At 36.2% G+C, this 24,520-nt stretch overlaps 1 protein-coding gene across 2 annotated transcripts in view; it reads right to left on the bottom strand.

The window, feature by feature from the left end:
• Positions 1-23,724, bottom strand: part of LOC119793391 (sodium/calcium exchanger 1-like) — a 184,765-nt gene extending 161,041 nt beyond the window's left edge. Inside the window, exons 1-4 of one of the 2 annotated variants that reach the window (XM_038300557.1) lie at positions 23,189-23,724; positions 8,405-9,324; positions 4,213-4,377; positions 2,118-2,908 (exon numbers count right to left, since the gene is read on the bottom strand). In XM_038300557.1, the coding sequence (XP_038156485.1) occupies positions 2,118-2,908; positions 4,213-4,377; positions 8,405-9,280 (1,832 nt within the window). In that variant the 5' untranslated portion in view covers positions 9,281-9,324; positions 23,189-23,724. The remainder of the gene's footprint in view (positions 1-2,117; positions 2,909-4,212; positions 4,378-8,404; positions 9,325-23,188) is intronic. The other variant, XM_038300556.1, reaches the window with a different exon arrangement.
• Positions 23,725-24,520: the final 796 nt, after the last annotated feature.

The following is a 24,520-nucleotide window of genomic DNA, read 5'->3' as shown; positions in this document are numbered from 1 at the left end:
TGCCATTTATTGGCAATACAAATTATTGTGGTAAACTCTAAAGGAACCTGTTTTAACATTGGAAATTTCTCAGTATATTGTGGACCACTACTTTAGTAAACCACCAGAAATAAAATACTTTAGACCAGCAACTTCCTCTACATTGTATGCGAAACAGCAGCTGTATCGGATATTGTTGTTGTATATCAGAAAGAGAACTCTACTTCCACGCACTAAAACAATGAGATATTTTACCTTTATATTCATAAGTTCTAGAAGCAAACTTAGACCATTTCCTTCCACCCCAGCAAGGAGCAATATTCTGCTTCTAACAAATAAAGTCTGTATTCTAAATAAAGCAATAAAACAAAAAGACAAAAAAAAAACACCTCTCAATTCCAAATGGTCATTTTGATTTTAAATTGTTTTAAAGACAAGAAACTCATGACAACCTAAACAAAAATTATGTGGATTTTCTTTGTGAGCAACCTAACATTGATAACCCTAAGCATTCAAATTGATCAGAGGTCGAATGACTGAATCCTTTAAATTATCCTTTAATAATCCTTTACATTTTCATCAGCTAACATATTTCAAGATGTCCCATTAGTGTTATAGGGGGGGGGGGGGGGGGGGGGGGGGGGGGGGGGGGGAACTTGTAGAAAGTCAGCACTAATGAAGTCCGTAAAAGACAGATCTCCATGAATCCCATTTCATGAACAGATTATGTAGCCATCTGGCCCTGTATTAAAACTGACACAAAGTTTTCATTAATTAACCAGGGTTATAGAACATATGTGGATGAACTCCTGATATTATAGAGTTTGGAAAATCCTTCAAAAGAAATCTAAAGGCCAAGACAAGAAGACTTTTGGTATACAGCAATTTATGGGGATGGTTTAAATGAAAGCAGCTAGTGTTTTACAAAAAGTAAAAGGGCATACCGAGAACCATCTGTTAAATATAAGGAAAACTGTTTTGGACAAATATAACCGTTAAGCATTGTGCCGTGTTTGAAAGAAAAGATGAAAATCATGTTCAGTTTCAACCATTTCTTTCAGCATGATCTTATTTTATCAGCATGAACAAAATAACATCATGACTGATAGATGATGACTTTATGAAACTTAATATCCAAGTTTACTGCTCCAGAAAAATTTTGTGGGAAGAAAATCCAGGTTGCTATGTTACATCAACGGTTGATATTCGGATCAAGTTTCCCACACTGTGTTTCACAAAGAAGATTACAGATGCCGAATCTGACCACTGACCTAAAAGGCTTCCTGTAATGTGGTCCAACAGCAACCACAATGCTCACCGTGAGTCGCCATTAAACAGAAACTCTGTTCAGTAAAGCTTTGAACAGAAGATTCATCCTTTCACTGCAGGGAATCTTAAATGAAGGTCTGAGCCTGAGCTGAACAAAAAGTCACTAGCCTGTTACAACCAGTTGCCCCTGGAGGGTCTCACACAGTAAAAGGCCACTTAAAAAGAGCAACTTGATTTATGGCTTAAAAAGGCTTTTGTGCTTTAAAATTAAGTCAACAAAACACATGTTCTTTGTTGGCATTTAAGGATATCCTGCTGTTGGAATTCTTGAACCATATCCAGCATCTAGCTAGTGCCTCTTAGCAAATCGTACTCTAATCATTGTCAAAAAATGTCATTCAGTTTCCTCACTAGGACATTTTATCTAATTAAAATTCAAACTAACAAGTACCCAACCAGTAACTGTATTCTCTTAAACAGTGGCTTCCGGAATCTTAGAAGCCAAGTCTATAGTGCTTACTGTGCAAGAATACATGAAGGAATCAATATGTTCCCCGAAGAACACTAAAAGAGCTGCATGATGAAATAAATCACAAGCCTAAACATAAAAAAGAGCATAAAAAAGAAGATATTAGAAAAAAGGAAATGAAAGAGAAGAGGGGCAGCTGCTAACAGGTATGGAATTGTTGAATTTGTTGAATAAAGCTGTCCGCCATTCCAATTAATCTGGCCACCTCATCAAACCAAAATTTCCACATAAAAGATTAGCTGATAATGAATCCTCTAAATTATAAATTGCAATTCTTAATGCAAAATGTGAGTTACTATGACATTGTTAAGATTTGAATTCAAATGAAAAAGCTACTTACAAGATTTCGTCGTTTTGAAATTCAAGGACGCCATGAGTGTCTTCAAAGTCCTCCCCGTTGCCTCGAGCAGTCCCTTCCACAGTCTTGTATGGCAGCATGACCACACCGCGAGCTCCAGAGGTTCTCAGCACTTTCACCTCCATTATACCAACACTCTCACTGACATGGCAAACAGGCTCCTCGAACGTAAAGATACCGGCGTGGTCGTCATCGAATATGGTAACGGTGGCTGTTGATGGTATGCCAATACACGCAATAGAGTCAACATGATTAGCTGCTTCATTTTCTTCTGGCTCTTCGCCTTCTGAGGCTAACACCTTGACATTGGACAGATGAATAAGGAAGTTTTCATCCTCCTCGAAAATGTCGTCATCGATGATTCCCACACGAATTTCCTTCATGGTCTCGCCTGGCTTGAACACTACCACACCCTCTGTGAATTCGTAGTCAGAACCAGCATTGGCAGTGCCGTCCTCCGTCCGGTACTCCACAGACACAGTCTTGCCCAGATCCCCGCCTCTCCGGACCACATTTACAGCCACTGTGCCGCAGTTCTCAAGACACTGGTAGGAGCCTGGCTCAAAAAAGATCTTGGAGATTGGATCATTATCACAAGCGTCGGAGCGGACCTCGTGCATGCTCACAGCCTTTCGTGCCTGGTCTGCAGCATGTTTCTTCAGAATGTTGCCTGCACCAGTCATGAGTCGGGTGGCCTGACACCGATAGAAGGCTCGACTTTTCTGCTGCTGGCTAAGGACTTGGTAATTGGCAAGTTCAATGAGTTGTTCCACCTAGTAAGAAGAAAATTTTGAATTGTATTAAAACATGCACCCTGAAGCAATTAAATAAGACGTTTTGGTTTTTACTTATATTTCCACAACACTAGAAAACTTCCTAACCCAGAGATTTCCAAATTGTTGCCAAAGGCCCATAAACCCCTTAGCTCCCACATTTTTTGTCAAAACAAAATTTAAACCAGTAAATACTATAAATCCCACATGCTTGTGATGTGTGTCGTTTGAAAGATAAGATTTCTTGAGGTATGTGTACAAACTAAGTTTTAACCAACTTGACCTATTTAGCTTCAAATATGTCCAAAATGCTAATTTATTTCTCTCGCATTATAATTCATAGCTGATGTCTCCAGCTCAAATTACTTGTTGATGTTGCTCAACAACTGCTTAATATTGCAGGTCTCTAGTCATAAGTATTGTGAAATTGTGACCATGTATGCGAAAGGTCAATCTGGCACAATTGATCCAAAGTAGGACCAAAAGTGCCAATCTGGATTATTTGAATTTTATGACTTATTTGAAATTTTAAAAAATTCTACATGTAGCTTCACACAAATTATCATTAAAGCACTTTCTTTTATAATTTTTCTAAATCAGCAATCTGGACTTAGCCTTCCTGTTCATATCCGGTCATTTCTCCTCTAAGAGCCACTAGTGCTCTTTTTTGGAGAGAAAAAAAAAAAAAACTTATCTAATTAGCTAACAAAATATGTCAAACGTTTGTGTTCGTTTGGTCACCGAGTTGTGGAGTTCCAGCTGCGCAAAGACTACAATGTCACATCCACCTGGGGACGCCGTTTCTCACTTGCTGGAGGTCTTTGACATATTCTGGATACCGAGAAAATAACTTAAGCTTGATTTTGAGATCAATGTTGATGTTGACTAACTTAAGAGTAAGGTCACTTAAGGCTATTTAAGAAATGTATTTTAGAAGTTTTAAGAATTCTAGCCAAGCAAATTTTACTTATCCCTACCACCATTTTTGTTTTTCTCGAAACAGGTTTGAGCAAATCTAGGAATATTCAAGTGTATTTTCTGCAGTATAGTAATTGGTAAATATATATTCTTGTAAGTAGTACATTAGTCAATTAAAAGCCTTTTCATCTATTTTCAAACCAAAATGTTGACATTTTCTTATTTAGTTTATTGAATCGGCTTAATCTAAATCATTATGAGGTAATAAGCAATTATTGGTCACAACGATCGGGCTGGACAGTATTATTTGTTTCACACAGCAGGAAATAACACTAAGGGGTAAAGATTATCTTTATTGGGTAGTAATGAATCACTATGTTACCAACCTCCTTGTCAGGGTGTTTCTGCTTGAGCTCCTTCAGGATCTTAGCCATATCTCTGCGGGTTTCCTCCTCGTCCAAATCCTTTTCATCAATATCCAAACCCAGCGGACCATCCAGGAAGTCAACACCATGAGAGTTTAGCATCTTTCCATCCATCTCAATGTCCACCTTAAAATAGAAATAAAAAGAAAAAAACATTAGTAACCAGAGACAAAAAAAAATTTATCTTTTACAAAAATCCATAAAGAATCATTACTGTTTTTTTTATTAAACTTGTTTCGAAAACAGATTCTAAATGGTTAAACATAGTAATATCTTTAAATGCTAACTGAAATCCGTTACTGTTTGTCTGCAGGTTTAGCATGGGGTTGTGTTTTTATTCATATCTTTTTTTTTTTTTGTATTTTCAGCACCAACTAATCAATGCATTTAACACGTAACACTTCTTTAAATTAGTTAAACACACTTCAATGGCAGAACTTATGTATTGAGAGAATTATATATTAAAAATTAATAATGGTTAAACTTTGCATTTACTTCAAAATTAGAAAACAGATAAACAAAAAAAAAAATAAAAAAAACATTTTTACCATCAACTTAAATTGAAGCAAAACTAACCAAAAAGAATAGAGCAGTAAAGCAATAATACTTGTTTTAAAAAGAAACTTTTAACACACACAGGAGAAAATATTTAAAGAGCTCAGAGTTTAAGCAGTGAAAAACCAGAGTAAGTATAGAGTGGTGCACTTTTACCTACAGTATGTCAATATTGAAATTTAAAAAAAAGTTAGAATAGGGACCTAGAAAAAAACCAACTGAACCTAGTTTCAGTGACACGCTGAAAGAAATGGTGAGATATCCAAACAGATGTGCTTAGGGATAAGCTATCAATTCGTTTAGTTTACATGCTTGTTCTTTACAATTAATTAAAAAAAATTGTTGAATGAAAAGATGTTAACGATTAAGATGTTATATATGCACATATGCATATATAAAATGTTAAGATTGACTAAAAACAAATAGGAAAGCAAATAAGAAGTTCTCTTCATCAGATTCAGATTATCAGTCAGATTTAAAAATTTGTGGAAGCCATAGTGGATTAGATTGGCACTTGAGAAAAATTAAGTTTTTTTTTAGTGAGAGTCTTTCACCGATGGTACAAAGCACCAAATATGGCAGAAATTCTCTTCAGGATATACCTTCTAATAAAAGAATGTTGTTTGGCAGAAAATCCAATATGGCCCCTACAAAAAAAAAAAAAAAGGTAGTAATTGAATGTATTAATAATCCAACAACCAAAATGTATACCAGAAGAATGAAATGGTGCCAAATGAATTACAAAGGGTTCCAGTTTTCATTATGGTGGCAATAAATTTTTTTTTTTCAAAGATTTCTGTGATGATCTTGAGTGAAAATCTGCAGGATTTAGTGGGAGTTGTCTTTTTAATAATAATATGATAAACAGTATTCCTTTAAGAGGTTTTTTTAAGTAAAAATAAGCACACACGATACATTAAAATAACTTGAATTATCTCAGAGTTTGACAAAAATCACTAACAATTAAAAAACAAACATGATTTCTCACACATTCTCAATGGCTTGTATGAGACACACAGGAGGAGAGTCCTCATTTTCATTTCTGGGAGTTTGTATTTTTTTGTTTTTTTTGTTGGTCAGGTCTGTCAGAGAGACACATTTCAAGTAATATTGTAAATAACTTTCTGCTCTAATCCCTTCTTCTTTGCAAACAACAATGTGAAGTATGCTCGATGGTTCCCCTTTCCCCTCAGAGAGATGGTTTCTTTATCTCTGATAGATACTTTCTCAGGCATAGACATTGACCAAGCTCATGAACAGGCCAATGCAGTTCTTAAAGGTGATGGTGGTGCCATTGGAGTTACTGAGGATCCATCTGCACTGAGGTTGGTGTCCGGACCAGAAGTTGGCCAGTATGTCAACTAGTATAAGTTAGCATCTCAGAAGCAACTGACTTTATGAGCAGACCAGTCTCAGAAGTCCTTCAATGACAAGGCCGAGAGGTTGCTTATTTTAAGGATCTGGGCAATCCTTTCCAGGAAGAGTCCAAAGATCTGCTTACATTGGAAAGAAAGACCATTCCACATGCATGTGCTGTACATCTTGTAAAAACAAACTGAGAAAGTTCAAGCTGCCTACAGAGAACTTTTCAATGTCGGGGTGATGAGAATTCCTTAGGCTGATTAAAAAGAGCAAATTTGACTCATCTCTTATGTTATTTTTTTAGCATAGTGTAAAATAGCATGACAATGTATTAACTTAATCAAGATAATGAACCAATAAAAATACATTTAAACATACATTTAGCTTATTATTTAGGGGAGTTAATTAGTTTAATTCATTAAATATCTGGTCGTTCTGGCTTCACAAGACATCATAATTGCTCTTTTTCTAAGACCATTTTAGGCGGGGTCCATCACCTGGCAAATATCCAACTATTGTGGCAGCTCTAGTATCCCATACTACTGAAGCACTTGCTGACAGCACTTTTATTTGTCTCCAGGCTTTTAAATAAGAATCAGTCTTAGACAAGTACATCAGTCTAAATTCAGAATTCTTGCTTAAATTGATGCACAATACCTCCGTGATTCTGCAAAATGATAGGATCTCTATCCCTTTTAAAGCCTTTTTGACATCTTATGATGCAGAATCAAAGTAGGAATGAAAGATGCAGCATGTTTTTTGTAGCGACAAGAAGCAAAAGTTGCATCAAATACACAGGATTTCACAGCTGGCACAATTTAATCTTTGCACACCCAGAGTTTTTTCCCCTAAGAAAATTTTCTGTTTTGCGTTAAGCACCAGGCTTTTTCAGAGCAAAGGGTTAAAGTCTAAATTAAGTCATTACTAATTAGTGTAAAAGACATTGTCATCAAGGAGATTTGAAAGTTGTCAAATTTGTGTGTAATGGGTTTTGCAGCTTCAAGTCTGCAATGCAGTTGAATTTCTGAAGCAGGAGTAGTCTGCATTCAATTTTCTCTAACCCCTACAGTACAAAATAAGATGCTAGTAAATTCAATGCAAAGAAGAAAATTAACATTAGCCTCATATTTTAGCAAACCGCTTCAAATAAAAGTAGTTGTTAAACACTACAAACAGCTTCACTATAACCCTTCTAGCTTTGTGCTTTCAAGAGGCTTTTGAGAGGCATCTGAATTCTTGATTATGCATCAGGCATAATTCAGTCAGAACTAAATCATTGGAAATTTCATTTTATAGAAATAAATGAATACTGACTTATTTTTAAGCACCAATTTACAAATATTAAATATTTCTCAATCTATTGTCACTGAATGCACTAAAACAGACTGCCATTTTTTTATTAATATCTCAGATATTTTTAATAAAAGCTTTGCTATAAAATTATTAAGATCGTACAAATAAACTATATTATACTGTAGAAACATATTTTAGAACACAACTGACAAAAAACTAAAGTCTGACATGAAGGAATGTGAGTCAAACTATATCTATATTTATTTATTTAGATATTTTAAAAGCTCCTTTATCAGAGCTACTGCTACATTTGATAGGCTGTTTCATCCTAACTAGAAAGTAAAATCTCCAAAGACACAGGAGAAAAAAAATTCTAACCCAAAACATTTCTATACATGTCTTAAAATTGGAAAATAAATTCAGTGATTGGAAAAAATAAATAAATAAAAAAGAAAAGAGTCTCCACCACAACAATAGAAGCAATTACAGAAATGCACTGCGTCACAATACAAAGATCACAGGCAATAAACAGATGGAATTAGATCAGAGGTCATTTGTGTTTGTAGCTACAAGTTTAATTCCATCATTTAACTTCACAGCACACACTAATGCTGTTAATTTCAAATTTAAAAAACACCAATAAACTTACAACAGCATAACAGAGCAACTGTTTTTCTCCCATGTATTAATGAACAAGGACCACCTCACTGTTTTTTCTTTGTGAATTTGACATTATTGTACAATTTCTAATGCCTTTTATTGTTTATTTTTTATGAACAACTATGAGCTTTCCATTATCATTTTTGAGCTGTGTAAATAAATATCCTATTTGCCTATATTGTTCTGTTTGGCTGGCTGTTCTGAAAAATATACTTTCAGAAGAACAGGTCTCCCAAAAAACGTGTGGTAGCAATGACATCTATGTCATTTGACAAAGTCTTACCTTGGAAGGAAGTGGACGATCTCCCTCCGTCTCAATGATCATGCCACGCTGCTTGCCAGTGCGGTAACGCTTGTAGACATACTTGTAGAACAGCAGCCTACGGTCTGCCACCCATGCGAACACAACGCAGATCGGGAAGAAGAGGAAAGTGAGCAGACCTTCCCAGACCTGCACCACACCGGGGGATATCACCGACAGGATCAGGTAGAGCCAGATGTAGGCAAAGATACTCCAGGCGGCTGTGACAAAGAAGACTCTGAGGTGCTTGACCTTCCTCGTCTCTCCATCGGGCACAACGTACACACAGATCCCAATGATGACAAACATGTTGAACGCTGCAGAACCCACAATAGTAGAGGGGCCCAGTGTGCCAGCATGGAACCCATGACCCACTATTTCTATGACAGAGAGTAAGATTTCAGGAGCAGATGAGCCCAGAGCCATGAGGGTGAGATTAGATACAGTCTCGTTCCAGATTCGCACCGTAGTTTTGGTGGTTTCTCCATTGGGCTTCTTGATAGTAATCTCTTTTTCCTGTGATGTAATGACCTCTATCGATGCCATGAAACGATCTGCAATTATTGACACACCAAGGAACATGTAGACCAGAGCTACAAAGTAAACCGTTGCTCTGGCAACCTTGTCTCCAAATGATGGGTTTTGCGGCTCCCACATGGGTAGCAGCACCCCATTTTCACACTGTTCAGGTTTGCTGCATTCCGTTTTATTTGTAGACACGGCAGAAACAGAGCTGCCCAGGCTTTGCTCGGGAGCGGCACCAGCCAGCGTGGTCCGGGGTTCCAGGAGGAGAATCACAGTAACAACAGCTAGTCTCAGTGCAGGAGACAGGACAGACGAGTGACACCTGTAGCCCATGGTGATGGTAAATCCAAGACTTTTAGCTGAAGTGTAGTTGTTGACCTTAAGAGATAGAAAAAAAAATGTTTAATTTTAGACTGTTAGTCAAATAGCAAAAAATGTGACCCTGTTTGATTAAAGATGAATATGTAAGAAAATTGCCAATTCGTTTCCAAATGCTGAAATTTAGGTATGCAATCATTAAAAACTTAAAAGTTAGCAATAAATCAAAGTGTGTAGCATCTATAATGTAAAAAAAGCTGTAAAAATTTTACTTTTAATTGGGTTGGTTTGAAATACAAAAGCAAACTAAAACATCTGTTATATTGTTAGTAACTTCCCAAAAAAATATTTTAAACTTCTTTAAAATTCTTTAAAATTAGAGCCACTTTCACATTCGTATTGTAGAAATACTGGCATCGAATAAAGTAATTCTTGTGTTCCCAACTGTAAGGCAGCACGATTGATTTATGGACCACGACCTCTTTCTAAGCCATGATCCATACCTTACTTGGTTTTAAAAAGACACGCTTTTTTAATACTGCATTGAAGATTAACAACTTGTCTGAAAATGGATTTATTATTTTATTACGTTTGTCTTTTTCACTCCGGTAAAATTATATTTTGTACAGCCCTTGCAGTAAGATCGCTGCAAAGCCAGATTGCCGTTGCAATGTTTCTTATCCTTACACCATTTGGTGTAGTTCCTCAGCCTCTTATGGATTAACACCTATTAAAAGGGTGTAAATGATACAGTACCTGTATTCTGATCATATATATGCATTGATCACCAACTCCCAATGTGCTGTCTTACTGTCCCACCTACTGAATGATTGATTGCTGTTATCTGGGAAACTTGTTGGATTTCTTTGTATTTTCAAAATGGTCCAGAAAACCTTATTTGAACATTTCCCTTTAAAAAGTAAGAGCAATTAAAATGAGCAGGAATAACAAGAAATGATGAATCGGTTTCTCTGTTTAATATAAACAAATGTTGTATGATTCCATAAAGTAGCCTAAACATAAAAAAAACTACTGTGAGGTCAATCACATGGCTGTTAGTTGTATTGGAGCTTACAAAATAAGAAACTCTGCTGTTTCTATCGGGAATCTGTTGTTTATCTTTGCTATATGATGAAATAATTAGGACTGCTCCAATAGGTATCGTTAGGGGCTGTGCCGTTTCTATTTTGTGTCAGACAGATGTGACTACCAGGCTCGGGCACCACTCCAACATGAAGATCAGGCAGGTGCAGCAGTGGAGGTGAATAAACAAACACTACTATTGTAGAACCTCCACTGATGGAGAATTATTTTGACCACAATATTTCATGCTTAAATTTACTCAAGCAGAAATCTGTACCAAGGATCAATTGGGACAAGCACATTTTAATACATTTAAAAGAAACAATATCTGTATTTGTTAATCAAAACTAATAAATATATTTTTATTTCACTCACATAAAATTTATTTAATCTGTTGCCTTACAAATCAAAAATTTCTTGCTACCTCTTTATATAAGTTATTTAAATATGTGCATGTTTATGTTCAGGGGCGGATCTAGAAAAATATTTATGGGGTGGCAAGAGGGGGACAGGAATTTTTTAGGGGTGGCAACATATGGCATTTGTTTACACTGAATTTAATCACAGTTATCACAGTTTGGTGAGAATAGTATGTACAGTACTAGTGTTTCATGTGAAAAAGTTCATATTAATAATACATCGTGATACAATGTGATCTCACTTAATAGGAGATAGAACAATGATAACACTACTTCTAGAGGGGCCTTATGACAGGAAAGGTATTAAGGTAAGACGCAGGTGCTGAGTCGCAGATGTGTGAGATTGACTGTAGAGAGGCAGCTTTGCAGCATTTGCACAAGAAGAAACTATAGAAAGAAAAAGTTACCCATCAGAGATCTATGGACTGAGCTGTACTAAAGTGAGCAGAACAACACAGTAGAAATAAATGGGTCAAGGCACCCGAACAAGGTACTGGACATCTATGTAATGTTTACTCTGAACACACATTTACCCCATTTGTTCCTCAGTAACTTGACATACAGCAGTTAAGGCAACATGAAAGGGACATTTCATGCATGTAAATATGCTGTAGATAGAGCTGTATATGGAGGACCAACTCTGCCATATTTAAAAATAAATACAGAAATAAATAAATGCTCAATAAATAAATAAGCATACAATTAATTGCCACCAAAAATACAAACAACAAATAAATGTAATTAGAAATTATATTATAATGGCAGGCAGAAATGTTAAAAGGGCAGGCAGAAAGAAATAGCGGTGAAGAAATAACTAGGGTGAAAAAATACAAAGGAAGAATAAAACAGACAAAAATATGATAACATGCACATAAATAAATACTTAAAAATATAAGTATTAAAAAATGAAGTTGAAGATAGTAAATGACAAAAAAATATATAAGGTAATTATTAAAAAGGCAAAGAAATAAAGAAGCCAATTAAAAGAGTTATATACCTTTATGACTAGCTGTATAATTTAATTTCTACTTACATTTATTTGTTGATTGTATTTTTGGTGGCAATTAATTGTATGCTTATTTATTTATTGAGCATTTATTTATTTCTGTATTTATTTTTAAATATGGCAGAGTTTGTCCTCCATACTGCTGTATCAACAAATCAACAAAAAGGCGGGTTCTGTATGTTACATCAAAATCTCCACAAATCTGAAAAGAAGCAACATAAAAATACATTTTGCTTGTGAGTAGGTTCATACAGGTCATTTCTGGATAATTTCATATTATATATTCAAAAAAAGAAACAACAACACTGCTTCATATTAAGCAGGATTTACACCAGTATCACATTTTTAACTTTTAACACTTTTGGTTTTATTAAAGGAAATATCAGATTTTCTCAGGTGCCAAAACAAAATGTAGCAGCTCTGTAAAGGCTCACCAGAGAGCAGAACATAAAGTTAACATGACTATAACAGCTGAATGCAGTGATTTCCATGTTGCTCAGCAAAACGCTTCACAACTTTATTTAGATCCAATGCCTTTGTGCGTTTTGATTTGAGTTCAACCAAACTTAATCGTCTCTTTTCTGTCATAGTTGACCGCAAATATGTCTTTATGAGCCTGAGACGTAAGGCCTAACTAACATCATAGATAGAGAAATAACGTTCTGCAACCTGATTTTTATCATCTCAAAATCAGCACTGCAGCTATGCTAGCAACATTGTGCTTTCATTATGATTTCATTTCTCGATAGATAGTTAATCAGTTTTCACCTTTTTCATCCCGTTTCTCCTCTCCACATCACCCCTGGCTCCCTCGCTTTGCCCCATTCGGTTTTCAAAACAATCAGTCTCAGTCGCTCTCGCGTCATCTCGTGCTGCATTCACTGCAGTCCGACATTGGAAATTAGCGGTCGTAATTCTCATATGATCCATAATTTATAAGCCTCGCCACCCCTACGGCCAACTGGGGTGGCAGCTGGGGTGGCAAGGCTGTCATTTAGGGTGGCATTTGCCACCCTATGCCACCCCAGTAGATCCGCCTATGTTTATGTTTGACTTTACCAGATATTCGAATCAAAGATTGATGAATCAAGACCTTAAGTATTTGCTAAGTCCTCTCTAAATATAGAGATGAATACCATTATAAACAGAATTTTACTGATAGATTTGTCCTATGAATATAATATATAGATAACTAGTGTTATTAAATAAATTTAAAGCTGGATTTAACCTTGATCACTAATAATATACATCTTTTGATGTTTTTTTGCTAGCATTTCGTGGTTATAGGTTAAATCATGAACTAACTATCAAAACATTCTACATAACAAATTTAATTAGCTTTAAAATGTATTGGGATAAAAAAAAATTTCCGTCTTCATGGAATACAAGGCTACTATTAAGCACAAGCCAAAATAAAATATTCCTTTAAGTTACAGACGTAACATTAGCCAAAACCTTTTCCTCACACATGCCTTCCGCATATCAACGGCACACCAGCATTTGCAAATAATGAATTTTTAATCATACTGACTGTGCAAAATTCATCAAGCTTCAGCTGTTCCATGGGAACTTTCCTTCTACACACTCATGAATAACTAAGTGTTGAATAAGTCAGACTAGTTGTATATAAATAAAAACACACATAACAGACCAATGATTTAAACATTTGGGTTGATAAAAGAAGTCACAATTGTTTGTAGGCCTAATATTAATATATATATATATATATATATATATATATATATACACACACACACATACATACACTATATTGCCAAAAGTATTTGCTCACCTGCCTTGACTCACATATGAGCTTAAGTGACATCCCGTTCCTAATCCATAGGGTTCAATATGACGTCGGTCCACCCTTTGCAGCTAGAACAGCTTCAACTCTTCTGGGAAGGCTGTCCACAAGGTTTAGGAGTGTGTTTATGGGAATTTTTGACCATTCTTCCAGAAGCGCATTTGTGAGGTCGCACACTGATGTTGGACGAGAAGGCCTGGCTCTCAGTCTCCGCTCTAATTCATCCCAAAGGTGTTCTATCGGGTTGAGGTCAGGACTCTGTGCAGGCCAGTCAAGTTCATCCACACCAGACTCTGTCATCCATGTCTTTATGGACCTTGCTTTGTGCACTGGTGCACAGTCATGTTGGAAGAGGAAGGGGCCAGCTCCAAACTGTTCCCACAAAGTTGGGAGCATGGAATTGTCCAAAATGTCTTGGTATGCTGAAGCATTCAGAGTTCCTTTCCTTGGAACTAAGGGGCCAAGCCCAGCTCCTGAAAAACAACCCCACACCATAATCCCCCCTCCAACAAACTTTACACTTGGCACAATGCAGTCAGACAAGTACCGTTCTCCTGGCAACCGCCAAACCCAGACCCGTCCATCAGATTGCCAGATGGAGAAGCGCGATTCGTCACTCCAGAGAACGCGTCTCCACTGCTCTAGAGTCCAGTGGCGGCGTGCTTTACACCACCGCATCCGACGCTTTGCATTGCACTTGGTGATGTATGGCTTGGATGCAGCTGCTCGACCATGGAAACCCATTCCATGAAGCTCTCTGCGCACTGTTCTTGAGCTAATCTGAAGGCCACATGAAGTTTGGAGGTCTGTAGTGATTGACTCTGCAGAAAGTTGGCGACCTCTTCGCACTATGCGCGTCAGCATCCGCTGACCCCGCTCCGTCAGTTTACGTGGCCTACCTCTTCGTGGCTGAGTTGCTGTCGTTCCCAAACACTTCCATTTTCTTATAATACAGCTGACAGTTGACTGTGGAATATTTAGGAGCGAGGAAATTTCACGACTGGATTTGTTGCACAGGTGGCATCCTATCACAGTTCCACGCTGGAATTCACTGAGCTCCTGAGAGCGACCCATTCTTTCACAAATGTTTGTAAAAACAGTCTGCATGCCTAGGTGCTTGAATTTATACACCTGTGGCCATGGAAGTGATTGGAACACCTGATTCCAATAATTTGGATGGGTGAGCAAATACTTTTGGCAATATAGTGTATATACATATATCCCACATTTATAAAAAAATAAAAATTGCAGTTAAATTTTAATTCAATAAAATTACAGACAAAAAGTAATCATTAGCAGCCACCTCCTAACCATATGGTGTATTCACACTGAACAGGATTCCTGCGACTGGAGCGATCAATGTCCATTTTTTTCCTAATGTAGATGCACGCAGACGGAGTTTGAAAGTCTGAACTTTGTTGTTGCGTTGCAACAATTAATCAGGGATTTGATCTACAGTAGATGAAAGGTGTCTAAAAGGTGAAGAATGCTAAAACTGCCAAGCAGGAGATGGAAGTTTCTTCTTTTTGATTATATGATGGAATTCATTAATTGTTCTACGTCAGCTGGAGTCAATGCTTAATGGCTACAGCACGTTTTTTTCCGAACTCCACACTTATTTGTTGCTTGAAGTTTCAACAGTGTTTTTGATCCACGTTACCATGTCAACAAGACGAATTAAATCAATATTTTAAAATTCCCCCCGAGGAAGGACTCAACTAATTATTCGAGGCTAATAAGTCCTAATAAGCTGTCAACATGTCCATCCGCCTTTATCATAGCTGTTCCATTCTCCATATGTTTCACATGAAAAAAGAAAAGAGAAGTAAAGGAGAAAAAAAATATGATGTACTGCCAGTTTGGGCCAAACTTTCTTCCTTTCATCCATCTCACACAGCTATGAAGAGGAGACAGCACAACAACCATCATTATTCTCCTAAATGGTTATTTTAAGCCTTTCTTAGTGCAATTTAACAGGCTGGAATAGACCATCTAAAAGATTGTATTATATCAAATAGTTTTTGCATTAAACAGCTTGTGGAAAAACAGACTCAGGAGAACAGCAGTATTTTCTATTTGATATATCTAGCTTGGTAATTGAAAAATGTATTCATATAAGCTTACAAAACATTGAAATTATATAAATATAAAAAAAAATGTTTTATTGAAATATAATGATCAAGATTAATAATTTTGATATGTATAAGAATACAGAAATAAATATACTTTGCAAGTACTGAATAGCTGTATTTTGTCATGTTACAGCTACAAACTTACTTTAAATAGGATTTTATGGGATAGAGAAGTGATGGGAAAATCTGATTTAAAAAAAAGGCACAATGAGCAAATGCTACTTTTGTCAATACTTGATTGGCAAAAATTTTTTTTTATTCAGTCATTTATTTTTAGAACCTGTAAAAATAAGTTTCATATTGAAATAACTCATACTGAAAGTGAAAGTGAGAAATTAAAAATTGTTACATGGATAACTTTTTTGTGTGTTTAACCAAGACATAAGTAAATATTTTGTTAAGGACTGCCATAGAAATAATTTTGAACCATCTTTTCCCTTTTTTTATTTTTTATTTTTTAAATGAGTGCCATTGCATTCCACATATATAAGTGAATATAGGTGTAGAAAAGATTTTCTTCAACCATTAGTATTTTTAATGCTAAGAAAAATGTTCTATAAATCAATGTGTTACAGCTTAAGAAAATTAATATAGGGTTCTTAAAAGCAAACTGATCAAATGTTAAAAAGAATGAGGTAAGAGCCCCTTACAAAATATTTTAAAGAGTGACTGAAACCAATAGAAAAAGAGCTATTGTAAAATATGAACATATAGAAAACAAACTGGAGTGAACCTGTAAAATATAAATTACAGAAAACTGATAGAAGAAATAAAAACAGTATCAAACTCCGACCTCTTGCAAAGAGTGGAAAAATAAAACCTTCAGGTTTTAGTGTAGGAGGCTGACAAAAAAAAATTCAAGAGGAATACACAAAATAGCCCCAGCAGACATCTGAAGATAAATTGTCGACATTAACCATCATTAGGACTGATGTGGAGCTTTTAGTCTGGGTATGCCCAGAAGCCATTTCTCAAGTCAACCAATCCTCTCATTTTATAACACTTGAAGAAAAGAAAGTGATCAATCTGGCACACTCACGCATGTAATTACTTCCCACTCACTGCCTTTAGGGCCATCTGTCCGCTGACATATGTATGCGAGTCTTAAAGGTGGACAATAACATCCAAAACAATGGATAACAAAAATCAAAAAAAGGCAAAGCTTTTATTTATTTCTTAAGTATACCAACCACCAGAAAACAGCTTTGCTCTACTTTATATACAACACAGCCAGATGACTTGGGTCCCTTTAAGAATTTTTTACAAACTACGCTGAAATTACAACGTTCTTAGCAGCATTTAAATATGATCTTTTCATAATCAAGTACACTTAAAAGAAAAACATTAATGGACACTAGAAATGCACAAATTTAAATTTGAGGCCAGCCATCAATTTTTCAAACTACATTTAACATAATTTCCCAAAGAAGCAATAATCTAATAGCTCCCATTGCCCTCCTAAGGTAATCATTTAACCAGCAGCTAATATCACCATCAATTAAACTATATAGTAAGTCATTATCTAAACACCAAACATTTTTATTTCTTCTTTTAATCTTATCTTTGCTCTTATTTACAGATTTTTCTGCTTGTTTCTTTGTAATCATCATATGTGAAAATGTGATAGCATTTTAGCAATCTGTGCACACATGCCTGAGTATGAGTGAGAGGTTTCATCTCCATGTCATTTAGGATTCAAAAGGAGAACTACTTTGGGGACACCAAGCGAACATGTCTGAAAACCGTCAATGAACATTGCTGGTCATGCTACCAAAAGTTTATTTATCTACTCAGTGAATAAAGCAATTAATCAATACACTCAAAGCATCCAAGGATATATAATTGCAACGCTAACAATAATAGTATTTAATAAGATAGCACCTATTTTTTTAATCATAACTTTTATTTAACAACAATGAACTGTGATTTTATTTTGAAATTTACTCTAAAGTTTAAAGATTAATTAATTTAGCTTGTTAAAAGACTTTCCTTACCTTTAGAGGCTTTAGAATGAAGTGGAAAAAAAACCTTCAAAGGTATGTCTAAAAGACCAAAAGGGGGATGGCAAGCTTGGATTAATCATTTATGGAGGGTAACACTTTAAGAAGAAGAGCAGAGAGGAAGGGGAAGGGGGGGTCAGAGGTGGCGTAGCTTCAGATATGGTCTGCTGTCATTAGGGATATGCTATATAGTTTAACCTTTCAGAGGCAGACTAAAAGTCACTTCCCAGAAGTGGTCCCAGATTTTGGAATACATTTAAAGTAAGAAGGCACGATCCTTTTATTTCTTTGGTTTAATTTATTAGGACAAGAAATAAACTAATTGATGGCCTTACCGCACATAGATACATCATAAATATCTCCTTTTTTATGATAAAAAAAAAATCTTTAAAAAAAAGTCAAAATCTGCTAATCAAACAACCGAATATCATTCATTTTAATACCATCCATCCATGAAACCATGTGGGGCAGTGGTTTGCCAGTCTATAGCATATACATGCCTAAACATAATACTTCCAATTAAACTGTATGAATAAGGGAGTGTAATTGATCAAACAGATCAATGCTTTTTGCTTTTAGTATTTTTTTAGTAATAAAGATTATTCTACAGTAAAGAACTTAAGTTGCATATTTTACCTGGAGAAGATATCATAGAAAACCGAATCCCACTAAGAGCTGCATCTAAACCCTATGGCCTGTGCTTCTAAGCATTTAAGTTTGTGTCAGTACAATCAGAAAATTACTGAACAAATGAAAGGAGGAACTTTTATAAGAAAAGAAAAATGGGGAGATGAGTGTAAAGAAAAGTGAAGCAATAATGCAGAGCATCAGGCTTTTTGGAAACCAGAAAGATGGCAGCGGATGTTTAATAGTTGATAGTTAAGGGTTACCAACACCAGTCAATGACTTGACCTTGAACACCTCTGCTAACAAAATCACTAGAGTTAAATGGGAGTAGATCATAAGGCAATCTAGACAATGCCTGAAGCAGGACTATAAATGGAGTCGAACAACAGAGCAGGGTTAGAATTTAGAATTAAATCCACCGCAGAACAGCCAAGCTGGATAACTGCACTCACTCAATTCCTTTATTTTTTAACTGAACTTCACAATTACTGTCAAAGACTAATGAAATAAACATTACATTTAAAAAAAAGATGATGAACGAATTTGATTAAGTTGATATATAAAATCTGTATTGCTATAGGTGGCTGTTCAATGTTACATAGAATGAACCCACTTCACCTCCATGTTTGACTTTTCATGTGGTTTTCATCTTTGTTTACTAAGAACAGTGGGACATCTTTGTCCTTCACTGTTCTAAGCTGATTATAAAAACATTTTGGATAAAAAATAAATAAAAAAAAGACCTACTTTGTTTCTTTCCATTTTTGCTTTAAGGATTATACCTCATATAAGAAACACTAGGACATTTGTAGCATGATCACAGGAAAATGACTTAAAATTTAAAAGGATATTAGCATAAACTTTATCTAGTTCATGGCTAAATGTGGTTTTGAGGTCGGAAATAATTATCTGGTATATCACTTTTGAATCCTGAATAAAGCTCCATCCTCAGGTGTGGAATCACCATTACATTTTATCTGATAATATCCATTGAGGATCAAGACATTTTTCTAAACAAAATCAAAATACTTGCTGATGGGCTTGCTTATTATCAGATCACTTGAAGTGCATAAAAAGATGCTTCCTTTATTTGCAACTCAATGTTAATGTTTTGTAACTTTCTCAATGTTTCTTTTCTTTTTTCAATTTATAATTGTTTAACATTTGTTATCATCCATTCATTTTTATCACGCAAATAGAAGAAAAAGGATTGTTGGCTTTGAAAATCCGTAAGAAAAAACATAAATACATAAATCAACAGAACATTGCAAAGGGATGGACAATATCATATATATATATATATATATATATATATATATATATATATATATATATATATATATATATATATATATATATATATATATATATATATATATATATATATATATATATCTAATAAAAGTATAATTTCACTAAAAAACAGTGATATCACATTTATGAATAGTTTTTAGTATTTGTTCCTGACCCATGTTCCAGTCTTGGAATATTTGAGCCAAGCAGAAAGAGCAGCAGCACATGTTAACAGTGAAGTAAACCACACAGAGAGAGCATGACATCTGCATCTGTTGGCATTAACCATCATGACTTTTTTAATCAATAGTTTCTAAAATATTATGCAGAAGGAGTTTCATTTACTTGGCATGAAATGTTTATAAGTTTGTTCGGGATTCTGTTTTCTTTGCATTTTGTAGGCCTTTTATGCGGTTTATTTTAATATATGAATTACATTGAACTGACTAAAGTGAAGAAATATATCATGAGATCAATTTTTGGCAAGACAATCCAGTCTTTACGTATATGGGATTGGTTAGACTGATGTCAAAATAATCGATATTGGTCTTAAACAAAATTGGTCAATCTTTAGCCACATCAGGTACGTAGGCTCAGTTTGCCCTTCATCCAGATGATGAGTTCCGAACCAGAGAAAAGACCTGCAAATGCTTATTGGACCTAAATGGCTGATAATCTGATAATAATCAGCCTTTTCAGCATTATGAAATGATGCCCTAAATGAATTTAGTAAACAAGTAAAACCCCATAAATTCTTAGAAGCACATTAATAAGAGGATTTCATGATGCACACAGATATATTGATATGCATTAAACATATAATTAACTGAAAGTACTCTAAAAAGTCTTCCCTGATTTAAGGTGTCTTCTGGTCCTGCCAGTAACTGATCCTCCATGAAAGAATAAAACTCCTCCCTTGCTGCTCTTCCAGGTCATTCGCCTGCTGACTGCTAAGGAATGGGTACACGTATTTCCTGAGCTACAAACTTCTGCCTCTTGTTCCACGTTAATTCCAGTATTATGAGAGCAGGGTTCTTTTTGGATATTTTCCAACTTCGTTTAAAAAGCTGCCACTGGGCAAAATTAGCCCACATTTTCTGTAAACACCCTCTCACAAGGGTAATATTACTGCCGATTCTGTTTGTCAGGGATTAAAAAGACATGATGCTTGCTAATTAAAGCACTTCATGCATTAGTCTGGTGGCACATTTCACTGTTATGAAGTATTGAGTTATCTTCACTAAAGCTCACTTATTTACTTATTTTCCCACTGTGTTACAGTAAAAGATTATTATATTCTACCCCACACTGAGGCCCTGAGAGAAAGAATTAACAGGATTTCTTTAAATGGCATTACGTATATCCATCCTCCATCATTACACTTGGATGGTTTGGAAGAAGTCTTGGTCATGCAATCTACATCATCCTTTGGATTTTTGGAGCTGAGGTTGTGTCAAGGTATCAGTAATTTCCCACCTCGGGAAAGTAAAATGATGCAAGACCCATCAGGCAGAGCTCCAATTTTAGCAGATTTTTAGTAAATTCAGAGCAAATTTCCAAGTACCAAAAACAAGTGTAACTGAAAACATTCCAATGGTATATTTTTAATAAGATTTAACCAGTAACTGGTGGAAAGTCTGTTTTTCTAAAGGTGTTCTTGTATTTCAGCCAATGAAATAGCAAAAAACTTAAAGGCATCTTGTAAATTCAGGTATATATTGCTTAGAGGTAATATCAAAAGTTCCCATGAACAGGGAAAAATGGATTGTACCTATAGCCTAAAATGGTAAAGACGGTCTGGGTAACTTATTTTCTTTGAAATTCTTTTTTTTTTTTTTTCTTTTTGCACAAACCGGTTTGATCTGAACTCTCTCTACAAAGCCAACCTTTATTGATAACAGCACAAGATGCAATCTGCCCTTTTGATACGCATTAAGTTTTCAGTGTGGATGGATTTTTATTAAAAAGCAGAGAGATAAACTCTACTGTACCTTTCCACTTAAAGGTGTTTAAAATAAAACTGAAAAAAAAAACATATTGTCAGCATTAGACCCACTTCAGCTCCTCTTAATCAGATTGTTCTGTTTACTGTAAGCTACTGTATGGTCAACAGGGTCCCATTTGGTGTGCTGGATGAGCTGAGAAAAAAATAATAACTGCAAACAAAATTGCCTACCTCCCCAAAAAGGCTGAACATTTATATTTTTCCAATTTCTTTTTCCATTAACCTCATAACATAAAACGTGATTGTCTTCCAAGCACCATAAATCTTTGTAGACAGTCATTTTCTATGGTTTCCTTTGACCAATCAGTTGTTGCACTGCAGTGGCTGCAAGCCTGGAAAAAGTTGTGATACATCACCAGCTATTTAAAAAAGTCAAATTTCTCATTGTGGAGCCAAGTAATTATTGAAATACAGCTAGAAATACATTTTAATCCTTTTGCAACACCCCTCTTTGCCCTCTCCAGTGCCTAAAAGGAAGCATGACTGTGGCATCACAAGATGTTAAATTCCATCAGCTTTAAACATCCTAACTGCTGATGGAGGGACAAATAAAAGCAGTTTATGATCTCTGGCTGCATTTGACTCTCACCCTCTCAGCGTCATGAATACATTTTTCATATTCCATAGATGATGTCCCACAGTTCCTCCTTGTCATACCCATAAAAACCAAACAAATTAAGTCAGCTGGGGGGGGGGGGGGGGGGGGGGGGTGAGCGTCTGGAAAAGCCTTGATTGCACAAGAGAATGGTTCGTAGGCATGGATTGCTTCACTATAAGAAACCTATTTTATAAATTACATGTGATATATATATATATATAAAATTTATTTTAATTTTATTTTTTATGATGATCCAAAGGAAGTCTTTTATGCTACAGATGTTCACCTGATGACTAAAGCGCACAGGCATTCCAGCAGCCCCCCCACTGAAACAGCCCAGGCTGTTTGGGGCAAAGGATGCAAGGCCTGCGGGATTGCGCAAAAGTGCCTCTCGGTGCGCATCCATCCTTTTCGTTGGCTAAGGAGGTGCTGCGCATGTTTGTCACCCAGTATCAAGACTGAACGCATATAAAGAGGCGAGAGCGCGGCGATCCGAACGTGCTCTGAATCCTTAACCATCACTCTATAAATAGGTGAGGTAGGTGGATGGGCTTAAACATGGGGGGCATGGGGTGGGGGAAGGAATCAATGGGATAACAAGATGAATAACGAAGAAAAAAAAAACTCATCAGCAGCTGCTCACAACGTAAAACGTAAGGAGTCGGTTTAATTAAAAACTTACATGATATTTTAGAAAAATAAAATCAAAGATTAAAGGCGCAGCTTGGAAACGCGTGGATAGGATGGAGTGAGGAAACGCATCCAGGTCCATCTGACGCATGGTGCTTCCAAGACCATCTCGGGTCTCTAAGATTGTCCCCCTTGTTCCATCCCATTTACTCCAGCCCCTCCCTAAAAACTTGCATTCAACACAATGCAGCGGATCAGACCTGGACCCCCGCAACTAAATAAAAAAATATTTTAAAAAAGGCACCAAGGAAACTGTTCCATGGCTTACCTTTCCAATCCGGAGTTGGTGGCTCGTAGTTAAGTAGTAATACAGCTCTTCTAATGTAAGGAGTACTTGCAGGAGAAGGAGGAGTAGTGCCGAGGTAAAGCCAGTAGTGAGGGACGATAATGGAGACGCAGGGAGCTCTTATACGCTAGTCAAGGCAGCGTATCCAACCACCGAGACGCACAAAGGGAGGGAAGAGTACTCCGGATTCCCATGCACAAACACTTTTCCTCCCCTTTATTTGTTGCAGTTATCTTTTGCTCTTCTTGCCTACTCCTTGTTTCCATGCAGCGCGACCTGAGTGACCTGTATGATCGGATGACCGGAGCAGCGCTTCATCAGCAAACCCGCATTCGCTGAGACGAGGCGCGTAGCGCAGCGGACCTCTTCCTCATTCTTCCCTTCCCGGTTCTCCCCGTCAAAAAGAGAGAAAGAGAGCGCGCGTGTGTGTGTGTGAGGGAGCGAGAGACTGTGTGTGAGCAGGTCTCTCTTTCGTCTGTTCCTTCCTTTCACACACACGGGAGGATAAGCTCACCCTCCGCCCTTCTTGCTTCCATTTCCCTGCTTTATAGGAGCGCCAGCCTCACCTCCCAGTCAATAGTTTCCCTGCTCAGATTCATGTCCCATCACAGATTTTAGTGCCAAACCATTGCTGTCTTCCTCTATATGTTCATGTCTTACTGGGACTTACTGTTCCATAAGTGTTTGTTAATCCTAAAGGGAATCAGCCCTCCACTTCAGGATATTCAAACTAATAATAAATGTTTATTTTATGTCATAATCCAACATTTTTTTTACAAGAAAACAGCCACTGGTCTTGCTGTACCCATGTGTATTCAACATTGCCAAACTGGCATCCCTGTACTTGTGTAAAATAAATGAAACCTTGTTGAAGCCTACAAACAAATCAGATGTACACTCTGTTTCAATCAAATAGGAACACCAGGAAAAGGTTTGATAACTGTTTGAAAACTGTAAGAAAACTTCAATATTTGAAAAAAAAATGTTAAATATCAAAAACTCATGAACTGGTCAGCTATTTAACTCAAAATAACAGCAAAGGTTTTTCTTAGTCCCTAAATCGTCTTTCAATCTGGTTCAGTAAGCTGCAAAACCATAGCAAAGGTTGCTAGACAGATGCCCATAAGGCATCATTATATTCTCCAAAAGGAAGATAAGCGACAGAAGGTCACACATGCTGTAACCTAGCATCATTTGCACTGAAAATTAAAGATCTAGTGGAGGATGTGTTTTTCCCCCCTGGTGGATCATCTAAATAAGTGGTCCTCCTAATTGTCAATCATTCTGGTGATATGTTTACATAAGGCCTTCC

Source organism: Cyprinodon tularosa, unplaced genomic scaffold (assembly GCF_016077235.1).
Source record: "Cyprinodon tularosa strain WSP-4 unplaced genomic scaffold, ASM1607723v1 ctg450, whole genome shotgun sequence".
Classification (NCBI taxonomy): domain Eukaryota; kingdom Metazoa; phylum Chordata; class Actinopteri; order Cyprinodontiformes; family Cyprinodontidae; genus Cyprinodon; species Cyprinodon tularosa.
Note: the sequence above shows the minus strand (reverse complement) of the source record. Positions and strands in the feature narration are given on the sequence as shown.